The following is a 24,275-nucleotide window of genomic DNA, read 5'->3' on the forward strand; positions in this document are numbered from 1 at the left end:
TTATATTTACTGAGTTATTGCATCGATCCACTTCCTATTTCTTATAATGAGGACATTTTTCAAAGTCGCACCAAATCCAGAATCAGAGCCGGTGTGGCATAAAATACGGACCTTGTAAAATATGGACCTATTTGGAATTTGCGCATGCGCGAGCACAGCCTTACCGGATGTCAGGTTCAGCGAGGCTTATGAAATAAGTACCTTGCGAGTAGAATTGTGCGCTTTTGAAATTAGGGTTAGGGTTATGATTAGGGGTTAGGGTTAGGGTTAGGGGTTAGGGTTAGGGTTAGGGTTAGGGGTTAGGGGTCGCTGAACCTGACATCCGGTAAGGCTGCGCTCGTGCATGCGCAAATTCCAAATAGGTCCAAATTTTACAAGGTCCGTATTTTTTCCCACACCGGATCCAAATAATTTCACAAACTTTTGTTGACATCATTATAAAGAAGCTGTATACCAAGTTTGAAGTCAATTGGAATTGTAGTTTCGGAGAAGAAGACGATTGAAATTTTTGTAACGGATGACAGACAACGTACGTCGCATGACGACAAAAGTTTACGGCCTGTCGGCTGGTAAACTAAAAAGGCACCTCCCTAATCCGAATGACAAATGGCATGGAATAACGAATGACCTAACCCTAACCTTAGTGGTTATTCGTTATTCCATGCCATTTGTCATTCAGATTAGGGAGGCCCTTAAAAAAGGGAGTAGTGATTAAGTGTGAAACTAGTGTTTTTGGAGACAGATGTGAAAGCACGTATCATACTTGTCTAAAACAGATCACTGCACTGATTATTAATCACTCCCATTGACAATGGCGGTTTTCTCTGCTGTTTTTGGTCCGTTTAGATTTTTAAAGTAGACTGAAAATAAAAATATTATAGTTAAAAATGTTCATGTTTTACTGTGACTTGTTGTAGGCTCTTAAAGGTGGGAGATGTTTTCCTGGAGCATTTTTCACTATATTGCTTAAAACCCTCTTCACACCACTATTACAACCAATTAATTAAATGCTATAACACAGAAATTAGAAAAATTAGTCACCTGTGAAACGGACAGGACTGAAAAAATACCATCTAATCATTTTAAGCGCCCAATCGAAATGATTGAACGGTGATTTGTCTATCAAACTCAACTGCCATTTGTCCCTCCCCCCTCTGCGCGTACCCCTCTTCCTGCATGAATCCTGAGTTCTCAGAGGCTTGGAGCACTTGTACAGGAAACAGAGCCAGGCTAGCTATATTAGGCTGGGTAAACAAATCAATTTGGTCGATCATTGATCAATTTCGTTTTGTGCGTAATCGATTAATAGTGGATGTGATTGATTTTTCAGAGCAGGGCTGTGAGTACCTGACCTGGGTACCGCTGATGCAGAAGCACGGCTGGCTCTGTCTTGCAAAACCCTGGGGAAGACAGGGCTTCCTGATCTCGCTTGCGACAGTTCTTGTACAGGAGGGATGCGGAGGAAGGGTGGGAAAACGGTCCTCCTGGCCTCAAACTCGAACACATAGTGCAGAGAAACTGGTCACTTGGAGGCTCTCCAAGGTGAGTCGCAGAATCCGGTCACTCTAGGAATATTAACTTGGATCCACACTCAGGTGATAGTATCACCTATAGCTGACTGTGGAGTTAAAGGAACAGTACAGTGACAGTGACAGACCACTGCGCCCCCCCCCCCCCGCCTCCAGCAATCACAGAGCACTACCCCCCTTCCATTGAGTTGAAGCCACCAGCCATAAAATGAAATAAAGATGACAAAAAAGTCTGTTCTGAGCCACTGTAGAAACATGGCAATGTTTCTGTCCCATTCATTATTTCAGAGCAGATTCAGCTATTTACTGTTGAATTGTCATATTTATTTCCTTTCTAATTTCAATATTGATTCCAGTATTGATGCGTTGTATGGCTGCGGTAGTCAAATAATCAGGTTACAGCTCAAAATTGTACTTTGGTATCACTAAATGAATCTGAATCAATCAATACTGAATCAAATCTTGATTAATCGATTAAGAACCTTGTGACTCAAAATCCAATTGATTATGGAAATTGGCCATGATACCCAGCCCTATATATTAGCTATATTAGGATGGAAAGTTCATTGAGACGCTGTTTCACTAACACAATCAATCACTAGGAAATGTAACGTTAGCCAGATAAGTATGAACTGGGGCTGTTCTATAAGAGCGGAGGTGTTGGAGGAGACTGAATAAGGTATGCATGGTTTGGAGCCGGGGCCGTAGGCAGGGTCAGGGTCAAAGTTGGAGCAGGCATACTGTGCAGCACTAATGAACCCTCGGGAACAAGCATTGCGCGTGCCAGTACTCTGGAGGCGTGGCTTCAGGGGGATGTCTGAAAAAAGGGGTTTGGACTTCTATTTTCAAAATGTAGCTTGCTCGAACTGTTTTTCTAACATCTCCTACCCCACCTTTAAGTGGACTGCCAGGTTAAAAACCAAATCAAACTGAAGATAATGACGCTAAAAATTAAACATACAAATAAATAGCTAAGCTAACCTAAGTAACTCCTCCAGAATGTTTCATTTGGGTCACTTTATCTAGTCCCCAAGCCTGGATAAAGGAGAAGGACTGGAATTGGAACATTAAAAAACAAGAATTCACAGAGTATAGTTCACCTATAGTTCTAAACATAGACTATTTAGGCTGTTTTTATACAATTTTTTTGGTCCCACAATGTTATTCCTCTCTCCTACATCATTAAATACAATTACATGCATAGTTACACTTGTGCAAATTAGATGCTGACGTCATTTAGGTAGGCTACTTATACTGACTTACTGAGGAGGTTAATGAAAACACTGAATGTGAATGATGAGTCCGGGACCTAGAGACAACCTGAACAGGACTGTCTCCTCTACTGTCCTCATTGTCAGTGTCATTGAAAAGATCAGGGAAGTAGATAACCAGACCAAGTTACATTCACCAAATTAACTAAACGGTATACAGTATATCATTAAGTCCTGCTGTTTTTAAGCCAGACTCATATGTTAAAAACACCTCCGTTAGTCTTTTTCATCCCAGTTTTTCCTCCACTGGCCACTGGAACATCACATAAACACGCCACGATTAAACTCTTTTAACGGAATTTCTCATTTAACATTATGTTAAAGAAACATACAATTTTAAAATAAATATAAGGATGAATCCAGGACGGTAGTGGCAGTGTTTAAAGACAGGAATCTAGCTGTATTGTTTTGTGCTGTTCTGTTCTTTTATTAAACATTGAGTTCATTTATTTATTTTTTCATTAATTTATATGATTTCATATGTGAAAACTTGATAAGTTCATGTGTATGTTTGCATGCTTAAAATGATCAAAAATGTTAATTATTTGAATGTTTTATGCTTATTTTAAGCTTTTTTGTTCAGCTTTTCTTTCTAAAGTGCTTGACTGGTTAAGGTTAAAGAAAATGAGAAATTAAAGAATAAGTCGTTTGATTGCTTCATTTTTTTGTGCAAATGATGAATTGCAGTAGTAAGTGATGGCAGACATTATATTAAGAAGTTGATTTCACAATTCTGATTGAAATTACTACAGTAAAGCAGTAATTACAGTAATGTTGTTAAATGGGCAGAAAATATAAGACAGTTCTTTCTGCTCCTTTTCATTCATAATGTGCTGAATTTGCTAACATGTAAAAGCAGATTCTTTGATCTTATGACTAAAATAAACTAAAACATAATGTTGAGTTTTCCCAAGACAACAGGAGACAAAAGGCTAGTTTATAAAGTTAGTATATTGAGATTTGACAGTGTCAGATTATTGAGACAAAATACAATTCAGTTTTTTTTATATCTTCAGATGTTCCCAAAAAATATCTAAATTCCTCCTCCTCTTAAGAACTCTTACATTAATTTTATTTCTTTTGCTTTTATGTTGTGATATCAAAAATATGAAAGTTGTCTTTAAAAACCTTTTCTTGTATTTGACAGGGCCAGTACAGACACAGAAATGGTAAAGGGTATAAAGTGACACTTTGACAACCGTGTAGCTTTATACAACTGGGCTAATATTAATCTGTATCCATAGTTATTAAATTAACTATGAAACAACAGTGCAGTATATCTGGCAATCACTAAATCATGACATCAGACTACAGATATACATTTTGCCTTGTTGAGTCTTTTGTTCACATCTTCTTCTAGGGTCAGGTTTATCCTGTTTAGTCTTTTACACCATTTTTGTCTTGTTGCATGTTTTAAATCATCTTCATCTGATGTGATATTTTACACCTCGTGTCTTTTAGGTTGCTATGTTGGGAATAACAAGCCTTGAAACTTTGAGGTAATGATTTGACTTTTATTGTGATATTTAAAAGTTAACCATATGGTCCAGCCCTAAGTGAACTTCGAATATAAGTATATATTTTGTCCATAGGCTGTTATTTTTTGTCAAACATTTCAGTAATGGACTTTGTGTATTTGACTCATGTTCTATCTGCCATCTTCAGTTATTAATATATGGCAAACAGTAATTTAATCTTTCTTAGGTTTCAAAATTCTGTAGTAAACGTTTCTTTTTCATAAAGGTGATACGTGTAAACCATCTTAACCCTTAAAGACCCAAATAACCACCGGTGACCTAAAGCATCTACTGATATAAAATGTTTAGTAACTATCCACTAACCCTTCCAACACATTTAAATAATTGGTGTAAAATACACTTAGTCATCTTTTCATGGTCATCAAATATGACCCATTTGGTTGTTCAGAGGCTCCATAGTGAAAGTGGAAACAGTCACCTTCTACAACTTTGATTCACCAGTAACACCTATGGAGTTTGATAAATTACAGTGGATGGAGACACTTGGTTTTATTATTTGTTATTGATATCTTTACTTTAAAAGCCAATTTTTATTTTTTTTAAGTTTTATGTTTCGATATGTCGTCTTAATTTACGCTGAGCTTGAACTAACATCTACATGATCAGTGAATATAAAAAAAGCAAAATACAAATGACAATATAATCAATAATAAATCACTTAAAAGTTTAAATAGAGAGAAAAATTAATTTGGGAACAGCCACAAAAGTAGCACCTAGTCTTAGAGGTTAAACTGTCTTACATTACAGAGGTGGCGTAAAGGTACCACAATAGACAATTCATTCAGTCATTCATCATCTGAACCCGCTTTATCCTCCCTAGGGTCGCAGGGATTGCTGGAGCCTATCCCAGCTACTTATGGTCAAAGGCACCCATAAGACAACAGACAATAATATCATTAATTACAATTATTTGTATGACTGTTAGTCATCAACTACAATTCTATTAGTATTACAAGAATTCATAGTAACACCTCGGCTTTGATACCAGGAGAAACTACACTTTGTTCAATAACAGCTGTATATTTAAACAAAAGTTACATTAGTTTGAGCTTTTCCTCCAACTCACCAGTATTTTCATACATTCAAAGGAGATTCATGACTTGTCTTTTTTCAGCTCTTTAGTTTTGTGTTGATGGGATATTTCCACCCAAAGCCACTTACAAGACAACCTATTTATTCCAACTGGAACTTGACTGCTGACATATTATTAAAGAGTATAAAAGCAGTACACTGACCCTGATGGAATTTACCCTTTACATTTACACTTGGTATCAAATGACAAGACATTTTCTGATACTGAGAAATGTCTCAACCAATCACTTGGAGCCATAAAAGTATATTACAGTGAACTATTGAACATGACATACAAACAATGCATCCTTATGATCAGTAAGCACAAACTAAGCAAACTAGAATTATTGCTGCTGAAAAACAACTCAAAAATTAAGTTAAAAGTTATCAGTAAAATATGACATCTTTGAAAAATTACAGATTAATTAGGTAACTGACAACATCACTTCAGCTCCAACATTATTTTCCAAGAATTGTTAACAGCATGTTTGTCGCTTCAGAAAACATTTGTTTCATTTACAGACCACATAGACGATGTAATGATACCATTGAAGTACAACTAAAGTGACAGAGATATTTTATCCACTGTACATGAACAACAGGAGATTCAAAAGTTAAATATTAAATGTTTTAAAACAATTACTATGTTTAGCTGTGCATGGTGTTCTTTGTCTTTTAAGGTAAAAACACATAGTAAAAATAATTACATTACATAAAAACATAAAATAAATGAAATGTATCAAATCCCCATTTGTTCAAACACCAATAATAGCAGCAACTTGCAGTACATCCAGTAGGAAAATACTAAATATTTACTTAACACTCTGTACATTTCCATGCAGAAAACACTGATCATGTTCTTCTTTAATGACAGATGAGATCTAAACAGGATCCACACAGCCCTGGCGTTGGTCAGGACAGCTCGGCTCTCTTCCACACTACCACCATGTTCTTGTCAGTGAGGGCCACCAGATAATGGAGCTCAGGGTCCATGGTTATGTTGTTGATGGAGGGGCCCTCCAGCCGACCAAGGCCCTTCTTCAGTGGGGCCGGCCACTCCAGCACCTGACAACACAAACACAACAGTAGCACTAGATGGAACGTACCACACCAATTAAAGAATAGGATAGAAAAGATCATGGATGACAGAGCCACAGTGTAAAGGACATTCAGTGATTTAGTCTTAAAAATAAAAGAAGAGAAGTTCATTTTCAACAGCCATTCTCCCGCTCTACTGTGACTACAGTGCATCTGGAAAGTATTCACAACGCTACTTTAAAAAAAAAATGTTTTCTTGAGTTACAGCCTTATTCCAAAACAGATCAAATAAAAAAAAATTACCTCAAATTTTACACATAGTACCTTATATTGACAGTGAAAACAGTTTGCTTGAAGCTTTTACAAATTTATTAAAAATTAAAAAAAAACAAAAATATATCACGCAAGTTACCACAAGTGGACTCCAATCAAGTTGTGTAAACTGAAGCATGATGAGTGGAAACAGGATGAAACTGAACTCAGTTCTGAGTATCATGGCAAACGCTATGAATTCTTCCAGTATGTACAAGGTATATTTTTGATATTTTTAATAAATTTGCAAAAGTTTCAAAACAAAGCTTTTTCCCTTTGCCATTATGAGGTGTTGTGTGTAGCATTTTGAGGTAAAAAATTCATGTGTTACATAATAGGGAGGAACATGAGAGTAGTGGGTTTGACACTTAAGACAATGCAACAAGTATCACATCTTATGAATAATTTAAAACCACAAGTAACTGTTTGGCTTTTTCAGGTTTCACTGTGGACCAAACATCATGCTTGAAAAATTATAAGAAATGAATATAATCATTATTATTAGAGCTGAAACAATTAATCGAGTGGAATCAATTTTAAAAAATTATTCAATTCCAATTTTCCTGAATCAAATCTTTGTTTCCATAGTTTTGTTGCGGCTAAACACTGGTTCTGCTTTTGTGTTTCACATCGATGCTTACTGTGATGCACATGATGCCAGGATCAACACAAAGTTGTGTGTTAGTTCCATCTTAAGCTGTTGGTAAGTTGAATCCAAATGTGTTGAAGACTGCAGTGCACATGTTGTTTGTTGTTGTTTATATCTATAGATATTTTTATATATACTTTTATACTGTTGTTTTATAGATATTTTTTACATATCCTTTCTTATACTTTTTGTGGTTGTTGTTTTAGCTGGTTCTGGGATAAAAGACAAGTTGTCATTTTCAGACATGTATATTTTTGTGCCTATTCAAATAATGGTTTAATTGAATCGAATAAAATAATCTATACATTTATCAGTTACAAAAATTACCAATAGCTGCAGCTCTAATTATTATCAATATACACTGTACTTTATTCATTTAAATATGTCAGGGTGTGTAGTGATCAACTCAGAGCACATGGTTATTACAGCTTTGCGCAAAGTTTAATGTCCATTACAGAATCAACTGACTGCGGACTGAATGCATGAAGCTTTGACAGTATCATGTGCCAGGAGAGAGATATGTCTTCTACATGCGGGCAGCTTGGCAGAGAGGTTACCTCGGTGGGTTGAATGGGTGTTCCAGTGTGCAGGTCGGTGATGTGGTATGTCCACAGCTGGCCTTTGTCATCACCACACACTATATAGGCGTGATCTATACACAAAGACAGGAAAGACACCAAGGACTCATTAGGCTGATTTGACATTTACTGTTAAAATTACCAACATTTCCTGATAAACCTTGTCATTGTGATAACACCTTTACTGCATCTCCCACCTCTACCTGCCATCGAGTTAAATGTCCACGTCACAGTTTATTACTGATATTTACAAATAAATGTGCATATGGAGATGTGATTGTGTGGACTTACTAGGGCAAGTGTTTAGAGTCAGGTACGGAACCTCGGTGTTGGCCCACTGTAGCTCAGCCAGAATCACTGCACACACCATCCTGTTCTTACCAGGCCGCTGGGCTTTAGTCCTGCTCCAGCTCCACAGGTAAATACGACCATGCATGAAGTTTTTAGAGGCTGCAAGACAACAACGGCATCATCAGCCACCAAACAGCCACTAGTGACCAAAAGCATCTACTTATCTAAAATATTTAAAACCTGCTGATCCATTAATTCTATTAATGCCTGTAAATAATTGGTGTAAAATGCAGTTTCTCATCTTTTTATGGTCATCAGATATGACCCATTTGGACATTCAGAGGCTCCATAGTGAACATTAGTCAATCAAATTTTATTTATGTAGCGCCAAATCAGAGACAGACAGAGAGAGAGAGACAGACAGACAGAGAGACTGGGGGAGGGGAGGAGAAGGGGGGAAATGGGGAAGACACATGGATGCACAGCAAACTGAACTAGAATTGTTAAAAAGTAGAACATCTGAGCTTTAATGAACATCTACATGATCAGTAAATTAAATATAGGAAAATACATAATTTATACAGAAAAATGCAAAATGTAGATGATAATATTATAATAAATAGTGATACATCACTTAAAGGTTAAATAGAGAGAAAAATTCATTTGGGAACTGCCATAAAAGTAACACTGGGTCTTCATGGGTTAAAACCACTTTAACATTGTTGTCATCATGTTGAATAAAAACTCACATTGTGTTAATTTTTCTTCATTTTTATTAATTGAAAACAAATTTCCTTAATCTATTTATTGAAGATAAAGAAAATGGGAAACAGAAATTTTGACTCAGTTTAGTAATGCCTCAGAAGCTTTGTGTGTGAGATATTACACGCAAACCTTCTGCCTGGGTGATTATAGCAAGTAAAACCTGATCTGATTTTTGTTTTGTTTTCATGACTGACAAACTCAGGAGGAGCTCCTTCACTGTAAGGACTATGGATCACTTCCTAAGTGAGTATGTTTAAGTGGGAGAGGGAATGAAAGGGCATATATCTATAAATACTGTGAAAAAGGTGACACTTACCCACAATGTCATCCGTGAGAAAACTCATGCCATCAATGGTGTGGTAGTCATGGTCCTTATCTTCCTTTTTATATATAGGAAATGTGATCTCCATGTCCTTAGTCCTGCTGGAAATACTCCGTCATTACACCCAGTCAACCATGAACCAGAGTACATCAGCAATACATCGAAGTACACAGAAATTTATAAGTCATAACAATGTGTCTTTAACTTCCTGGTTCCCTTAGTGCATCATTTGGTTTTCAGCATAAACAGGTCATGGTAGTAGTTTAAAGAAGAGCAGCATGTTCATGGTCACAGTTAAAAGTTTGTGTTCTGTTTGCTTGATGTGACTGAATGTATGATGCAGCCTTTACCTCTTCGTGCCGCTGTTGGTTCCTGGCTGTGTGTTGTAGTAGTGCAGGCCGTCCTCACAGGCGGCCAGCAGATGCATGCTGGGAGAGGCAGGGGGGAGGCAGATGTTCAGAGGAGTGGCACCAACCTCCAACACCAGCAGCTGACTACAGAGAACAAACAGAAGGACTCTTCACAACAGGGCTAGTCTCTCTTACATAATCATCATTACCTGATCATTTCGTCACACCTACTCAAAAATTAAACGCAGCAATAAAAATACTTTGAGGGTAATCTAGCTTCACTATATATCTGCAAAATAGAGTCCATTTTTACTTGCCCCTAGAGCAACTGTTTTACGTATTGGCAGTTAACAATAACAATGACTCATATTTCTTTGCTGTTTTCAGCAATCATTGTACTCTTATCTTATTGTTGGCACTCAAATAAAATACATTTTCAAAGTCATTTTGCAATTTTCCTGAATCTAAGCTTTGTTTACACTAAATATTGATTTCACTGTTGTGCTTCACATGGACAATTATTGCGACGCACATGACGCCAGGATCAACACAAAGTTGTATGTTAGTTCCATCTTAAGTTGTTATTAAGTTGGATATGAATGTGTTGAAGAGTGCAGTGCACATGTTATTTGTAGATGTCATTTGACTTGTTGTCATTTATATCTATAGATATTTTTATATATACTTTTATACTGTTGTTATTTCTATAAAGGTATTTTTTAGATATCCTTTTACTTTTAGTGGTTGATGTTTCAGCAAGTTCTGGAATAAAGGACAAGTTGTCATTTTCATGTCTGCTACACATTTTTACTGTTTTTTGGCCTACTGAAATAATCGATTAATCAAAAACAAAAATAATCGACAGCTGCAGCTCTACATACATAGTCAAAATTTGACCCTCAGCCACACTTGTTTTGGCAGAATAATTAACATGTTGGCTTGTGCATCAGTTCATATCCATCTTTACCTGATGCCACTGCCTGATTAGAACAATGACTGTTCATGCATTAGCTAGTTTTAATAGAGTATGGCGTAAAAGAGGCCAAACTCTGATGCTTTTTTGGCAACTGCTTTCAGCCCAACATGGCAACGGAGTACTCTGCTAAAGTGCACTGATGCAGCCACTGAAAAAAAAGTAAGTTTCACCTCTTGTCAATATAAGTTGTTTGACAGTAGTAAAGAGATTAGTCAGCAAGAGGCTTAGTAGGGTGCTTTTTGTGAATCTTTTGTGCTTTTTGTGAATCACCTTCAGTCCCTAATGGTGGAAAAAAGCTCTGTTGCAATGAGAGGATATACTGAGTTTCAGCTATGGCATTTTAAATTCTGTGATTTCAGTATCAGCTGCAGGTAAAATAAGGCTTACACTGGCGGGGGCCGACAGCAAGGGTATATCCTCAACATCCCCCCAATCCTCTGCTACCCCAATCATTTGGAAAAAACATACCACCTGATGTCAAAATATGACATCATATAAAGTCCAGGTAGTGGCATGAAGACAGCTAATTGTTAGACCATCAATATGAACTCAATTTGAGCTACATTGACCTGATAGATGCAGAATAATGGTCAGAGAACCAATTTTTCCCTCCACTTAATGAATGAAAATGACACCATATAAACTCTGGATAGTAGTGAGAAAATGGACATTTGCAAGACGATGAATATGAGCCAAATTTTATCTCCATCGGTCTATTATTGCTTGATTTATGTCCAAAAAAACCAGATTTTCAACTAAAGTGCCCCTATTTGGATGACTTATAATACTCATAGAGAGGCTGAAATCGATAGGGTTCTTCCAGTAGAGTTCCCCTATGTTCGTTATCAAGAGATAAGAAATCCAACCAAATCTGTCCCATTTATCGCATTGACAAGAAGGATATCTGGCGGCGGCAGCAGACAGGGTAAAACAATTATATAAATGATTTAACAATGTATAACACAATCTACTTTACTTCCTTCATGTGAGAAGGGATTATTTCTGAGCCCTACAAAATCTCTATATTTCTGAATACTGCAGTTAATTTAAACAAACTCGTGTATTTTATTGTGTCTCCTTTTAAGAATGCACTCATTTTTGTTCTGGCAAGGGTCCTACTCACAGAACTTTGAAGTTATACTGGCTGTCCACTCCACCGATGTCCCACATCACAATCTTATTATCATAAGATCCCGCTGTAGCATAAACAGAAACAAGAGTACAGGTGAGACCATGGATTAGGCTCTTTTCTATATAACATACAAAGACTGAATTATTCACACTAAACCACCAAAAGACAAAACAATTAGAAAAATACAATGAAATAAAAGCATCAAGATGAAACCACAGAAACATTTTACAACTGATATAGTCATTAATGTCCACAAAGATTAACCCTAAAGACAAAAGGAAACAATATACAATTTAAAATTTGAACAATAGCATGGAGGGATTATTTAATACTTAAAACCAGAATTTTCCACCACAGATGTTTGTTTGTGGAGACTTTAATATAGACTTGCTACATCCAGTGTGTAAAAATCCATTGTGTCCCTCTGTGTAAAAGTAAAGCAAAATTCAACCATGTTGACAATTTACAGTTGTGCAATAGAGACAAGGTTGGCATGTGATTTAATTAATGACACCTAATTGATTCCCCCCTTTCTTTATATTATCAAGTCACAGTCACACTGACCAGAAAAATGACGATTTGAACACAGGGCTATCTGATGAAATCAAATCACATTTGGGAGAGTTCATTGGATGTGTACTTTGAGTTTTTAGTTTGACTGAAGACCCATAACATAGAGTGCAGGGTTTATGAACTATACTAGAGCTCACAACAACTACTGTACAACCAACACAGTATATGGTCTATATTCGTAAATGCCAGCTAAAACCATAGCAAGTGGAATCATTTTTTAAGGAATGATAGGGGAAAAGCTCCAAAGAGAAAGAGAGTTAGCGGTGTCATACTGTAAAGGATGTTTCCCTGATCTGGGTTGAAGCGGAGGACAGACACGGCCTTACGACTGGCTCTGAACTCGCCATAGGCCATGTTGTTTCTGGGGTGGATCAGTTTGACCATCCCTCTCTTCCCTCCAGCTGCTAGAATGCTGCAGTGTTGAGCCGAGGCCCTGCCCCCTCTAGACATAAGTATGGTGGTCCAAGCCAGAGAGAAGAACTCCTTCAGAAACACACAAACACACACCATCAGGAAAACATCGCCAGTCTATCAGGAACCTGATTTCTAGAAAATGACTAAGCACTCTGAACTTTTTTCTTTATTACAGAAGGCACAATGAGCAGTAAGTCAACTGTCACAACCCTTAGAAAATCACTTCAGTATTTGCGGTATGAAAGAAGAGGCCAGCTGGAACAATAAAATCTAAATTATGTTCTGGCAATATAAGTTGTTTATTTGAAAAACTGATTCTGTCATTGTTTGTCCCTCCTGTGGGATTTCAACCACAAATAGAATTTTTTTGTAGCACAGGACTGTGCAAAGTCTTAGGCAGCCTTTAGCTTTGATGTTTATTTCCATGTCTACACATATACATTTCACAATCTTTGTAGTATTACTTGTGCATCTGGAATATGCGGCAAATGTGTAAACACCATTAAAAGCAAAAATGCATTTCAGAAAAAAAAAAAGAAATATAATAGGGTAGAAACAATATGGGATGATCTGGATGGAGAAAAGGTTCCGACTTGTTTGTGTGTGATTCAATACTGTGCACATATTTCCTACATACTTGTTAGAAATGAAGACACAACCACATTACAACCATGTAAGGAACAACAAAACTAAAGGCTGCCTAAGACTTTTAGCACAGTAATGTACATATTTTTCATTTTAATGACTTAGTCTTACTCTCTACTTTACTCCTCTCATTCACTCAGCTCCTGTGACTATTTGGTTTTGGATGGTTATTTGTAAAGTGGGGCTAACTGCAACACGTTGTCCATCTTTACATACAGGCTGTGGTCAAAAAAACATTTAAGACTCTTGTTTATTAAAGTGCTATATGATTGTCAGTAATAAAATTGATTGCACAAATTGGATGACGATTCCTTTTTTGGAGAATGCATCAACCACTTTCCCACTCAAGCCCAGTTAAGACCTGAGACTCATAACAAGATGAAATGAGCCACTGCTTGCAGCCTGCAAATAGCCAGACAAATGCAATGGAGGCCCAACAGTATCATTTTTAAGCAAAAAACTGTGTGTTCTGATGCTTTGTTGTAGCTGGACATCCTTGGTAGCATCCTTGGTAGAGGAATTTCTGCCCCCGCTAATAAGCAAGGAGAACATTATTATGATTACTACTACTACTACTGCTATTATTACTGAGGATACAGTTGATAATAGCAAAGCATTTAATGGGAGATGAGCAACAGCTAAGATATGGGATTAAATGGCAAAACATGGCGTTCTAAAACCATCCTCTGGTGATTTGACATTGCACATATATTGTATTCAACTGTGCATAATTTTTTTTTATAGATATAGTGTACATATTCTTATAATGTGCTCATACTGTGTTTATACTGTTTTCATTTAATGTATCTGAGTATTTAAGTTGGCACCTTCTTAGCCGAGAACTACCTGTCTAAATTTTGTTATGTGTACACATAATAACATTCTTGAACCTTGACATGAACTGCTGGCGACATCCTCAGGTAAATGCTGAAGTGTGAACTATAACCTGTCTCAACTCAACTCAAACTGGCTGTGACATCTGAAAACTCACTGCAAATTTTTGGTTTGGTTTGGTTTAGAAAACTAAATGTACCTCTCCGGGAACTTTGTACTTCTTCACAACAATCCCAATTTCACAGTCGATCACACAGAGAGAGTCTCCTCCACAGGTCGCCACCAGACGGTTTCCTCCAACTGCACCTGCTCATATGACAGAGGCCAGTGTTAGAGGGATTTTATTCTAGGTGTTGTGCATTTTTTCCCCATAAGCCCTGTTTGAACAGTCTGCCACACTATGTGCTGTTAAAGGTTAGGGAACAGTACCAGTGGAATCAGGTAGAGGCTGGAAAGCACAGGCCCACAGCTGAGTGGACAAGTCCTCAGAGCTGTCCTGTTTACTGTGACACTGTAGGATGTGATGAGGCTTCAGGGACACTGGCTGGACATGGGCAAAAGACAAACAAAAGGGCAGAGGACAGACGGATTTACTATGATAGTACTGTCATCACACCAAGCACTGCACTTTGACTTCATTAATAATACTTCTACTTTAAAGGGGGTCAATGCTGCAGTCATATTTTAAAATCTGATCAGCGGGGGCAGTGTGGTACCAGAACACACTTAGGACCCAAACCATAACAAATCAACAATATCCAAAGTAAAGTATAAAGCTCCTTGTTTACATACATCTGTATCAGCAAGTTTTGTTCGATAAATTAAAACTGTAAAACTGCACTGTTAGTTGTTGTTTAGATTTACAGATTTTTTTTTATATATAACCTTTTACATTGTTATTGTTATTTCTATAAAGATATCGTCATATATCCTTTTATTTGTATACTTTTTGTGGCTGTTGTTTCAGCTGGTTCTGGAATAAAGGACAAATTGTCATTTTCAAACATGTTTTTTTTCCACATTTTTATCATTTTTTTCACTTATCCAAATAATCGTTTAATTGAAGAAAATAATCTACAGATTATTCGATTACAAAAATAATCAATATCTGCAGTTCTACATTGTTTATACTTAAACTGAAGACCTGAGCAGCTCTCAGAGTTTCAGCAGTTTATCAGTGGCCTCTTCCACAACTTTCTGGTCAAATACTGCCCCTTCTGTTGATAGTAGGTATTACAACTAACAACTTCATCTCATAAATACTACTATTAACAGATGCTGTGACGTCACCTGGGTTTTATGGTGGTTCTGTATTGTGGGCAGTTCTGTGCCTCTGACAGCCCCCTCCTCTTGGTTCTGTTGGGCTCTAGAACCCCTCTTAGGCATCTCAGCCTCTGCCAGTTCTCTGGTGGGGGTTGAGGGGTGTTTGCGTGGACTGCTGGTCATAGTTTTTTCCTGAGGTTTCATTCTGAGGCCTGCTTTGTGGGGACTGTCTGCAGCTCGGGATGCTGGGAGATCTGCACATATCCTTTTGTGAGGTATGAGCCTGATGCTGTCGTCTCTTCCCAAGGCTCTTGTCTTCCTCTTGGAAGGTGTTGTAACATTCTGAATGACAAAGAAAGCACAAGGGATCAGCTTTACACAAAGATCCTTTGCCAATGGTATGAAAAAATTGACTTCCTAACTCATGGGGTTGGTCAGAGGGTTGACAGTGTTGTATAGATGGATTAAAGTACACTAATACCACTTCCACACTAATATGGATATTGTTCTAAACGGATATGTTCCTCCTCCCTTTTTTTTTTTAACCCATAAAGACCCAGTGCTACTTTTGCAGAAGTTCCCAAATGAATTTTTCGCTCCATTTAACCTTTCATAAGTGATTTATCACCATTTATTCTAATATTATTCTCTGTATTTTGCATTTCTTAGGGTAAATCATGTATTTTCCTATATTTAATTTACTGATGATGTAGATGTTCAAGAAAACTTGGAGTAAAGCGACTTTTTCAGACTTTTACCTGAGGGTAAAAACAAGTGTCATCCACTGTAATTTATCAAACTACATGGGTTTTACTGGTGACGAAGATGAAGGTGTTTTCACATTCACAACAGAGCCTGTGAACATCCAAATGGGTCGTATCTGACAACTATGAAAAGGTGACAAACGGAATTTTACACCAATTACTTACATGTACTGATAGGATTAGTGGATCAACAGGTATTAACCATTTTAGATCAGTGGATGCTTTTGGTCACTGGTGGACATGTTGGGTTAAAACAAAAAAAGGTCTGTCCACATGACCTTCATTTTACAAAATACTGCATCTCTGTCCACACTACAGCAAAAAAACATTTGCAAATGGGCCTGGACAAGCTTTTGTATCTGGTGGACACTCAAGATAATGGGCAGAGCAGACACCAAGGCTTTAGTCTATCAGGAACTTGACTAACATCATAAGTTAAGCTATAACTTCACTTACTTTAAGTGTTAGTTTTGGCTGTTTCTCTGTATTTTGTAGATTTCTGCTAATACCGGGACATGTCCAGTCTGTCTTCTAAGTGTAAAACCATAGCAGAATTTAGAAAAACTAGTATATCCACTTAAAACATCCATCTAAACTAATCAGTGACAGCACTTTTTAAATAAGTTATTGTAATATATTTGTATGTTATATTACTACAATGCACCTTTTTCTTTGTTTTTAAATGGGTTATTTTCTTTACAGTGACTCTACATAATTACTCAAATCACAATCACCATAATTATAACTTAAGAAACAAAATCTTTCAGTGTTTTCATCATATTGAATAAGAACTCAGATTGTATCTATGTCATCTTAATCCAAAAGTGACCACTGGCTTTCACATCAATAAATGAAACTAAATCTGAGATGACAGGTGTCTTTTCTATGTCTTTTTACATATTATAAGCCATTTATGATTTTGTTTTATTTCTTGTAGGTCATTTTGATCTTGTTTCATCTTTTCTGAACTTTCCATTTTTCTTCTTATGTCTTTTCCATAATTTTGTCTCATTTTGTCTTTTACAACCTAATGTGATTCATCTCTTACTGTATTTCATGGGTTAGCAAGCTGTCAAGAAAGAGGACATTGTGCTGACTAAAACTGCCCTCAGCATGCACATTCCTAATTTAAAGAGCTACATAAATAGTGCTATGCCTTTGCAGAGGAGTACTGCAAATCCATATTGAACTCATTGATATTGGTTCATCTGTTATGCTAGAGTAATCTCACAGTGCTTTCTTCTTCAGGCTCCATATTCAGTGTGTCATCCTTTCCTTGTGTTAGAGAATGGAGATAATCTGCAGCAATGATCCCCACCTGAGAACCAGAGTAGAGACAGACGCTAATGAGGACTGAAGGAGACAAAACACAGACATGTTCATCACATAGAGAACTTACCCTCCATTTGGTGAAGTTGCTGACTGAACTTGGTCCAAACTTAACCTGCTGACAGGCCGCATTCACAAAATCAGTCTCCAACATGGACATTTTATCTGCTGTGATGGGATCAGGAAGGCTAAAGTTATGCTCCCAAACTGCAATTATCTGAAAGGCATAAGCAGTGACCATTTCAACCTCTGTAATGTAAACAGCACAGAACTTTCAAGGACATGTATATTAAAATATGCTAGTATCTGTACTAGCGGCCCACAACACAATGTGCCTCATGCAGCAACATTCTCCTCAATTTTTCTTATATTTTCTCTTCTTTTGCCCCATTAAGAGAAAACATAGGAGGATTCAACTTTGGATGCACCAAACGTTATTACTGTCCAAATCTGCTCTTGCCTAGGCCTGATTAGTTAAATCTAACTTGACTGTGATTTCTGAATGGGCGTGGCCAATTAGTATATATCACCACACCCACTAAACACCAAAAAAAGGGCAGGCTTTATGCCATGTGTAAACAGGTTTGGGTAAGCAATTTCAGACATGCCACCAAAAAAGGGCAGGAAAAAAACCTTTATGAGTAGCAAAATTTAACAAAGGGAATGTCATCTTTCAGGGTGTCAGTGCTGGAAATAAAAAAACATACAACAGTGGAAACACATATTTATGAACTAAATTTAAAAGAGAAGGAAGTGCTCCAAGGATTAGATGGTTCTTTGTCTCTCTGACAGGTGTTCTATAGTTTTGCTGGTAAAAGTACTTTAAAAAGGGGGATCCAGTAAGTCCTGTCAGATTCTCATGGAGAGGACAACTATGGTACTATGGTAAAACCTGCTGTGAAAAAAAAAAAAAACACTAATTTATGAGTGTAGGCTATTAGCAGGGTCTGAAGACTGACTGCCTATTATGCTCAGAATATTTTTTAAAAACTGTATTTTGTCACTGCAAGATGGAGAGACATATTTTTTGGGGGGGGGGGTTTCCGTTTCCAAGAAAATCTCAAAGGACTTATTGAATCTCCCTTTTTATGATTTTTTTTTTTATTTATGGGTAAACATGACAAAAACAAATTTGAGGGATAACATGTTAAAGTGAAAAATATTTATTTCCACTGTAACCCTTGCTAAATTTTCTCTTTCCTTGATGAAAAGCACAAATAAAATATCAATGAATCCCAGAAATCTAACAAAATTAGAATATGTAGGATACGAACAAAAATAAGGGAAAATTTGTTCATATATGGTTTCTTGCATGAGACCCACTGATTTTCTCTCTTTGACCTGAAATTCTTGCAATATTGAAATCAAATGAGGACCTTCTGAATGAAATGAATTCCGAAAAATCAGTGGTGATACCTACCATTAATGCAATGGGTCTGGAAAACCTGGGTTAAATTAATTTGTATGGACAGAGATGACTTCAATATCACAACTTCACCACTTGGGGTCAGTACAGTTTATCTGCTGAGGTTGTGTAAGTAGTGTGTTTGTACCCTGGTCCTCAGGTTGTCGGTGTAGACATAGCGCACATGGTTGGCTGTCGTACTGATGTCCTTTCCATTGTAAATCCTCAGTTTGGGCAAAAGAGTCATCATTTTGTAGTTATCACTCACCTGAGGAGAAGGAGCATGTTATTAGTCAACTCTAGCACTGAGGTTTGAAAGGACTGTTGGATAGGGAGGATATACACTATACATTCAGGATCGATGACATAGGGAACAAAGGGGAATTTCACTCCCATCAGCCACGTAACAGAATATACTTTATGGTTTGGTCACATGGTTGGACATTGTAGATAGTGGTGTAAAAGATGTGGGTTTTGACAGATGAACATTAAAGTGCATCATTTCCCTACTCAAATATTAAACTTCTTATCATCACAAATCAAACTATTCCTGATTTTTTTAAACTAATTTTCTTTAAGACAACATATCTGATCATTTTGTCAGGGTTTATGTGGTCCACCAGAAAAACACACATCAGTGATGCAAAAAGACACATTATTCACATTTTTAGCTCTACAAGCAAAAACACCAAAATCAATTCTTATTTAAAACAGGACGGCAACGACTAGTCGACTAGTTGTCAAACAGTCAACAGCAAAGTTAGTAATTTTAGGAAAGTTTAAGGAAAAATATTTATTTTATTGCCGATTGCCAGTCTTGAGTATTTGGTTGTTTAACAAACTTTGTTAGACATTGTGACTGTTATGCACAATGTGCACTTTTGTTTAAAGGAAAAAAATATTTTATTGCTGCTGCAATATTTGTTGAATATTGACTTGAATATTTGTTTAACAAACTGTTATGCAATCTAATTGTTGTGCACCAAATGTTCTACTTAAAGGAAAGAATATGTATTTTATTGCTGCAATAAAGACAAATAAGAGCCATTGGGGTGGGTTTTTGCAGTTCATAATCTGACTAGAAGTTACAGTCGGTGATGACTAGTGGACTATTGAAGTAGTCATTAGTTGCCTCCCTGATTTACAATCAATATGTAATCATATTACCTCATCAGATAAATTAAATGGACGGTCTTCCATTTTAAAATACCATAATACAGGATTTTTTTTCTTAAATGGCTACACTATGGTATCATCATACATTGACAGGTCTAAGTTCTTAAATGCACTAGAATAATGTTACAGATGGATTTGACATGTTACTGTTTGTAAGCTAGAAACACAGTCATATCCTCACAGTGATATAAAGGTTGTCCTCCATCTTGAGCTCCTCCAGACCACCCAGACTTTCCAGTCCAGTCACATCCTCCATCTGGTTGTCGCTCAGGTCCAAGTACTTGAGCCTTGGCAGCTTCAGGTTCTTGGGGAACTCCTGCAGTCTGTTTTTCGACAGATCCAAGCGCTCCAGAGACTGAAGGCGAGACAGCAACCCCACTGGCAAGTCCTTGGACTGGAGACCCAGTTTAGACAGACTGTGGACATTAAGGCATTAAGAGTCACTACACAGGGAATAAGAACTCATCATCATATCCAGCTTTTCCTTGCAGTAAAACACTGAGGGCAACACAAAATGTCAATCATCTATAAACAGAATATAATATTTTTGTGTCTTTTAAGGCTGTGCACATATTTCCTGAATTTTCTTGTTTTTTATTTTTATTTTATTTAACCAGGAAAAAGATCCCATTGAGAATAAGAACCTCTTTTCCAAGTGAGTCCTGGCCAAGAGGCACCATAAAATACAACACATAGTTACAACATAGAGTTACAACATACAATAATTTACAGGACAAGTCAACCTATGAAAAATAAGTGCAAGTCATTGAGTTATTCTTTAGCACTTTGAGTTTGGATTTAAAAGCACTCAGGGAGATCAAATCAGTCAGTTTCCAGTCTTTTAGCAACATATTCCATGTGCAAAGAGCAGAGTAGACAAATGCCCTTTCACCCAGCTCTGTATGAGCAAATGGCACAAAGAGGAACAAATGCTCATTCGATCGCAGACAGTAAGAATCCAGACTTCTTCTTGTTATTAAACTATAGATATAGGAAGGTAGTAGCCCAATTATGGCCTTGTAAATAAAGATGTACCAGTGTCCCAACCTCCTAGTGGACAGGGCAGGCCAACCCACTCTGGAATACAACTCACAATGATGTGTCATGGCTGTAGAATTAGTAATAAACCTCAGAGAAGCATGATAAACTGTGTCAACCATTTGAAGACATTTGGACAATGCATTCATATAAAGTACATCTCCATAATCTAACACCGATAAAAAAAGAGGCAGTGACAAGACGCTTTATTTGTTGTATCTGAAGAAACAACAGTAACACTTCACATTAAGGCTAATTGAAAATATGTTAATACCTTGACAATAAAAGGAAATTATCGAGTAATACCACACAATTAAGTGGATTAAGGAATAACTCAGCAACAGCCCATTATTAACTGTGAGTAAATGTGGTTCATATTAGACTAAAGTTTACGGAACATGGTACTGGTATTAACTTGTCTCATTGCTAATGACAGCCACAATCAGCAGGACAAGGAGCAGAGTAAGGATGTCACTAAAATGAATAATGGCATAACACTGACTAAATCTGGAATAAATTAAAAAGATTTCTAAATCTCAAACTCACATTTTACTCAATGCCTCTTCTCATTATCATTAGCTACCACTCAAACATGAATGAATTACATCAATGCCTCATTCTTTGTGCAGTCTCACTTAAAAAAAAAAAAAAGTACCACTGTGCCCCCTCCCTAGAACAGAAATAATAACAGAGAAATTTATGATACAAATATATGGACTCATATGAGTGTGCTTTTAACGAACTTCAATCCTGAAGAAAATAGCAAACATTCATTTTCAAAACAGTGGAAACAATGGAAATGTTGCTTACTTCAGAGTGATGATTTGTTCCAGTTTGCATGTTTTTGGAGAGCTTTTCTCCAATAAAACTTTCTCAGTTATTTTCTGCATTGTATTATATACCTGCTGGGAGGACGACAGAAACAAAAATACATGAAAAGAGTAGGTTCATACAGTGAGGTTAAAGAACTCAAATAAAATACACGTCTCTAAATATTGTAAACAACTAAGCCTTTATAAGAAAATTAATTCAAATACATCTCTACACACCAAACAATAGACAAACAACTGTAGGTTTCGGGAGAATGTGCCCAGTACAAACCTTCTATGCGAGACAACGAATGCGATTACTTTATAGAAAGTTTCTGCCAAGTACTAGCCACTGGTATTTGTCAGTCAAAAGTTAAAATTAAGAAATGTTGAAAGTAACTCACCAGGACTTCAGGTTAGTTCAGTGAAAACAACACACACCTCTCTTAATTAAAGAGCTTCCACATGGATGTTACGGGTTTCCCGCGGTACAGGAGCTCTACGTATTTCCGGTGATTCTTCTTCTTCTACTTCAATAACTGTGGCAGCTAAACATAAGTGCATTTTCGCCACCGTCTGGTTAGGTAGTGTACTGCAATAATTGCAAAAGTTTGAGGTAAAAGCAACTAGTTATACCGGGCTTTGCAAAAGTTCTGTTACACTTGTTGAGACATTCACGAAAATGAACACAAAGATTTTTTGGTGCAATAAGATAATTTTTTATTTTCCAAATATTTCAATATATGTGTTAATGATAATATTAATCAGAAATGTGGCCACCCTCGGCTGCAATCACACGCTCCAGACGAGACCTGAAGGCTGTGTGCACCTTGCGGACATAGTCCTTCTTCATTCCTGCCCACACACGGTTGACGGAAGTCTTGAGCTCCTCGACACTACTGTGCCGGACCTTGCAGGCCTTACCCTCAACGTGCGCCCACACGCTGCAGTCGAGGCGGCCACATGTCCTTCGGCCAGAAACTCAAGTTGGACCCTAACCACTCTTGCACAACCTTGGCAGTGTGGGCTGGTGCACCATCCTGCTGGAAGACATAGTCTCCCTTCTTTGTGATCTGTTTCACCCACGGCAGGACTTTTGTGGCCAAGATGTCCCTGTAGTTGGCTGCGTTGAGCCTGTAGCCAGTCTTGAACCAGATGGGTGGCATTTTCTCACCATTTGAAGCCACAACGCCGAGCATCATCACAGAGGCTGGGCGCTTGGTCACAGACACGTATCGGACTGTGGAGACATCCTGGCCGAAGCTGACCACACGATTGTTCTGCTTATTGATGACTGGATCGACTGTGAAGGTCTTTTCATCAGAAAAAATCAGAACTCGATTGCCATGGCTCTTTAAGTCGTTAAGATGGCGACGACTACGCTCCTGGCGTTGTTCTCGCATACGGTTGGTTAGCAGAGGCCTTGGTACACGCCTTAAGCTCTTGCCACCTTCCTCCTTGACAGCCCCATGACAGACATGGTGGCCACCGAGATCTTCTTTTTCTTTGTGAACTCAGTCATTTTGAGCGTCGGATTGCTTTCAAAGGCCTTTCTCACCACCGAACGCTTGACAACTCGAGGTCTGCCTGATCGTGGTCGATCTTTCAGGTCTTCACCATTCTTGAGCCTCTCCGCGACTCTGTGGATGGTCATCCGGCCGATGTTCAGCTGTTTGGCTATGTCAGACTTGTTGTGGCCAGCACGAAGGAGAGCAGATATCTCAACTCTTTTGACTTCCATCTTGATACAACTTCACCGGCGAACAAATTTGTATTAATGACACCTGCCTATACGGTAGAACTTTCAGTTTGTTTAATGGAATTTTTCACTCCGACATGTAAACGTCTCTAAAGATCATGAAACCGAGTGTAACAGAACTTTTGCAAAGCCCGGTATGCGACTGAGTAACGTTTGGATTGAAAATGTTACCACTGCTGAGGTTGTCTTAGACCATGATATAGAATTAACAATACTGTGAAAACGTCTTAGGAAACCAGCAAGTTTGTTGTGTTCACGAAGTTACAATGACTACACACGATCCTCAGATTCAGTTTTAAGGGGCACCGACAGAAAATATGGACTGCATTAAAAACAAAACAGCTTCTGATTATTTAGTGCAGCCTTCTTAACCTGTCTTTAACATGTTTCCCAAACAATATGAGATTTATTGCAATAATTTTCTGGTATTTTACACAAGCTATT

The 24,275-nt window shown here is 37.5% G+C and overlaps 1 protein-coding gene across 3 annotated transcripts; it reads right to left on the minus strand.

Moving 5' to 3' along the window:
- Nucleotides 1–5,902: 5,902 nt before the first annotated feature.
- Nucleotides 5,903–22,569, minus strand: lrwd1 (leucine-rich repeats and WD repeat domain containing 1). Of its 3 annotated transcripts, none has more exons than XM_030154141.1 (16): nucleotides 22,477–22,569; nucleotides 22,074–22,168; nucleotides 20,407–20,641; nucleotides 19,198–19,317; nucleotides 17,715–17,861; nucleotides 17,547–17,633; nucleotides 15,579–15,893; nucleotides 14,718–14,832; nucleotides 14,488–14,594; nucleotides 12,668–12,878; nucleotides 11,814–11,886; nucleotides 9,715–9,858; nucleotides 9,359–9,462; nucleotides 8,278–8,436; nucleotides 7,966–8,060; nucleotides 5,903–6,474 (listed from the first exon to the last, which is right to left on the minus strand). In XM_030154141.1, the coding sequence occupies exons 2-16, from the start codon at nucleotides 22,151–22,153 to the stop codon at nucleotides 6,322–6,324; spliced, it is 2,145 nt and encodes a 714-aa protein (XP_030010001.1). In that variant the 5' UTR covers nucleotides 22,154–22,168; nucleotides 22,477–22,569; the 3' UTR covers nucleotides 5,903–6,321. The 3 variants fall into 3 exon arrangements, with proteins under 3 accessions (XP_030010001.1, XP_030009999.1, XP_030010000.1); XM_030154139.1 differs by having other exon boundaries at nucleotides 9,359–9,465; XM_030154140.1 differs by having other exon boundaries at nucleotides 9,359–9,465; nucleotides 22,074–22,165; nucleotides 22,477–22,558.
- Nucleotides 22,570–24,275: the final 1,706 nt, after the last annotated feature.

The sequence above is a fragment of the Sphaeramia orbicularis genome, chromosome 14, assembly GCF_902148855.1.
Source record: "Sphaeramia orbicularis chromosome 14, fSphaOr1.1, whole genome shotgun sequence".
Lineage (NCBI taxonomy): Eukaryota > Metazoa > Chordata > Actinopteri > Kurtiformes > Apogonidae > Sphaeramia > Sphaeramia orbicularis.

Bases quoted from the DNA above. Each gene is read 5' to 3' on its own strand.
- lrwd1 (XM_030154139.1), bottom strand. From the start codon at position 22,153: ATGCAGAAAATAACTGAGAAAGTTTTATTGGAGAAAAGCTCTCCAAAA. The intron at 20,642-22,073 runs GTAAGCAACATT...TAATGTCCACAG, and splicing joins GAACAAATCATCACTCTGAA to TCTGTCTAAACTGGGTCTCC. The intron at 8,061-8,277 runs GTAAGTCCACAC...CTTTGTGTATAG, and splicing joins GACTCTAAACACTTGCCCTA to ATCACGCCTATATAGTGTGT.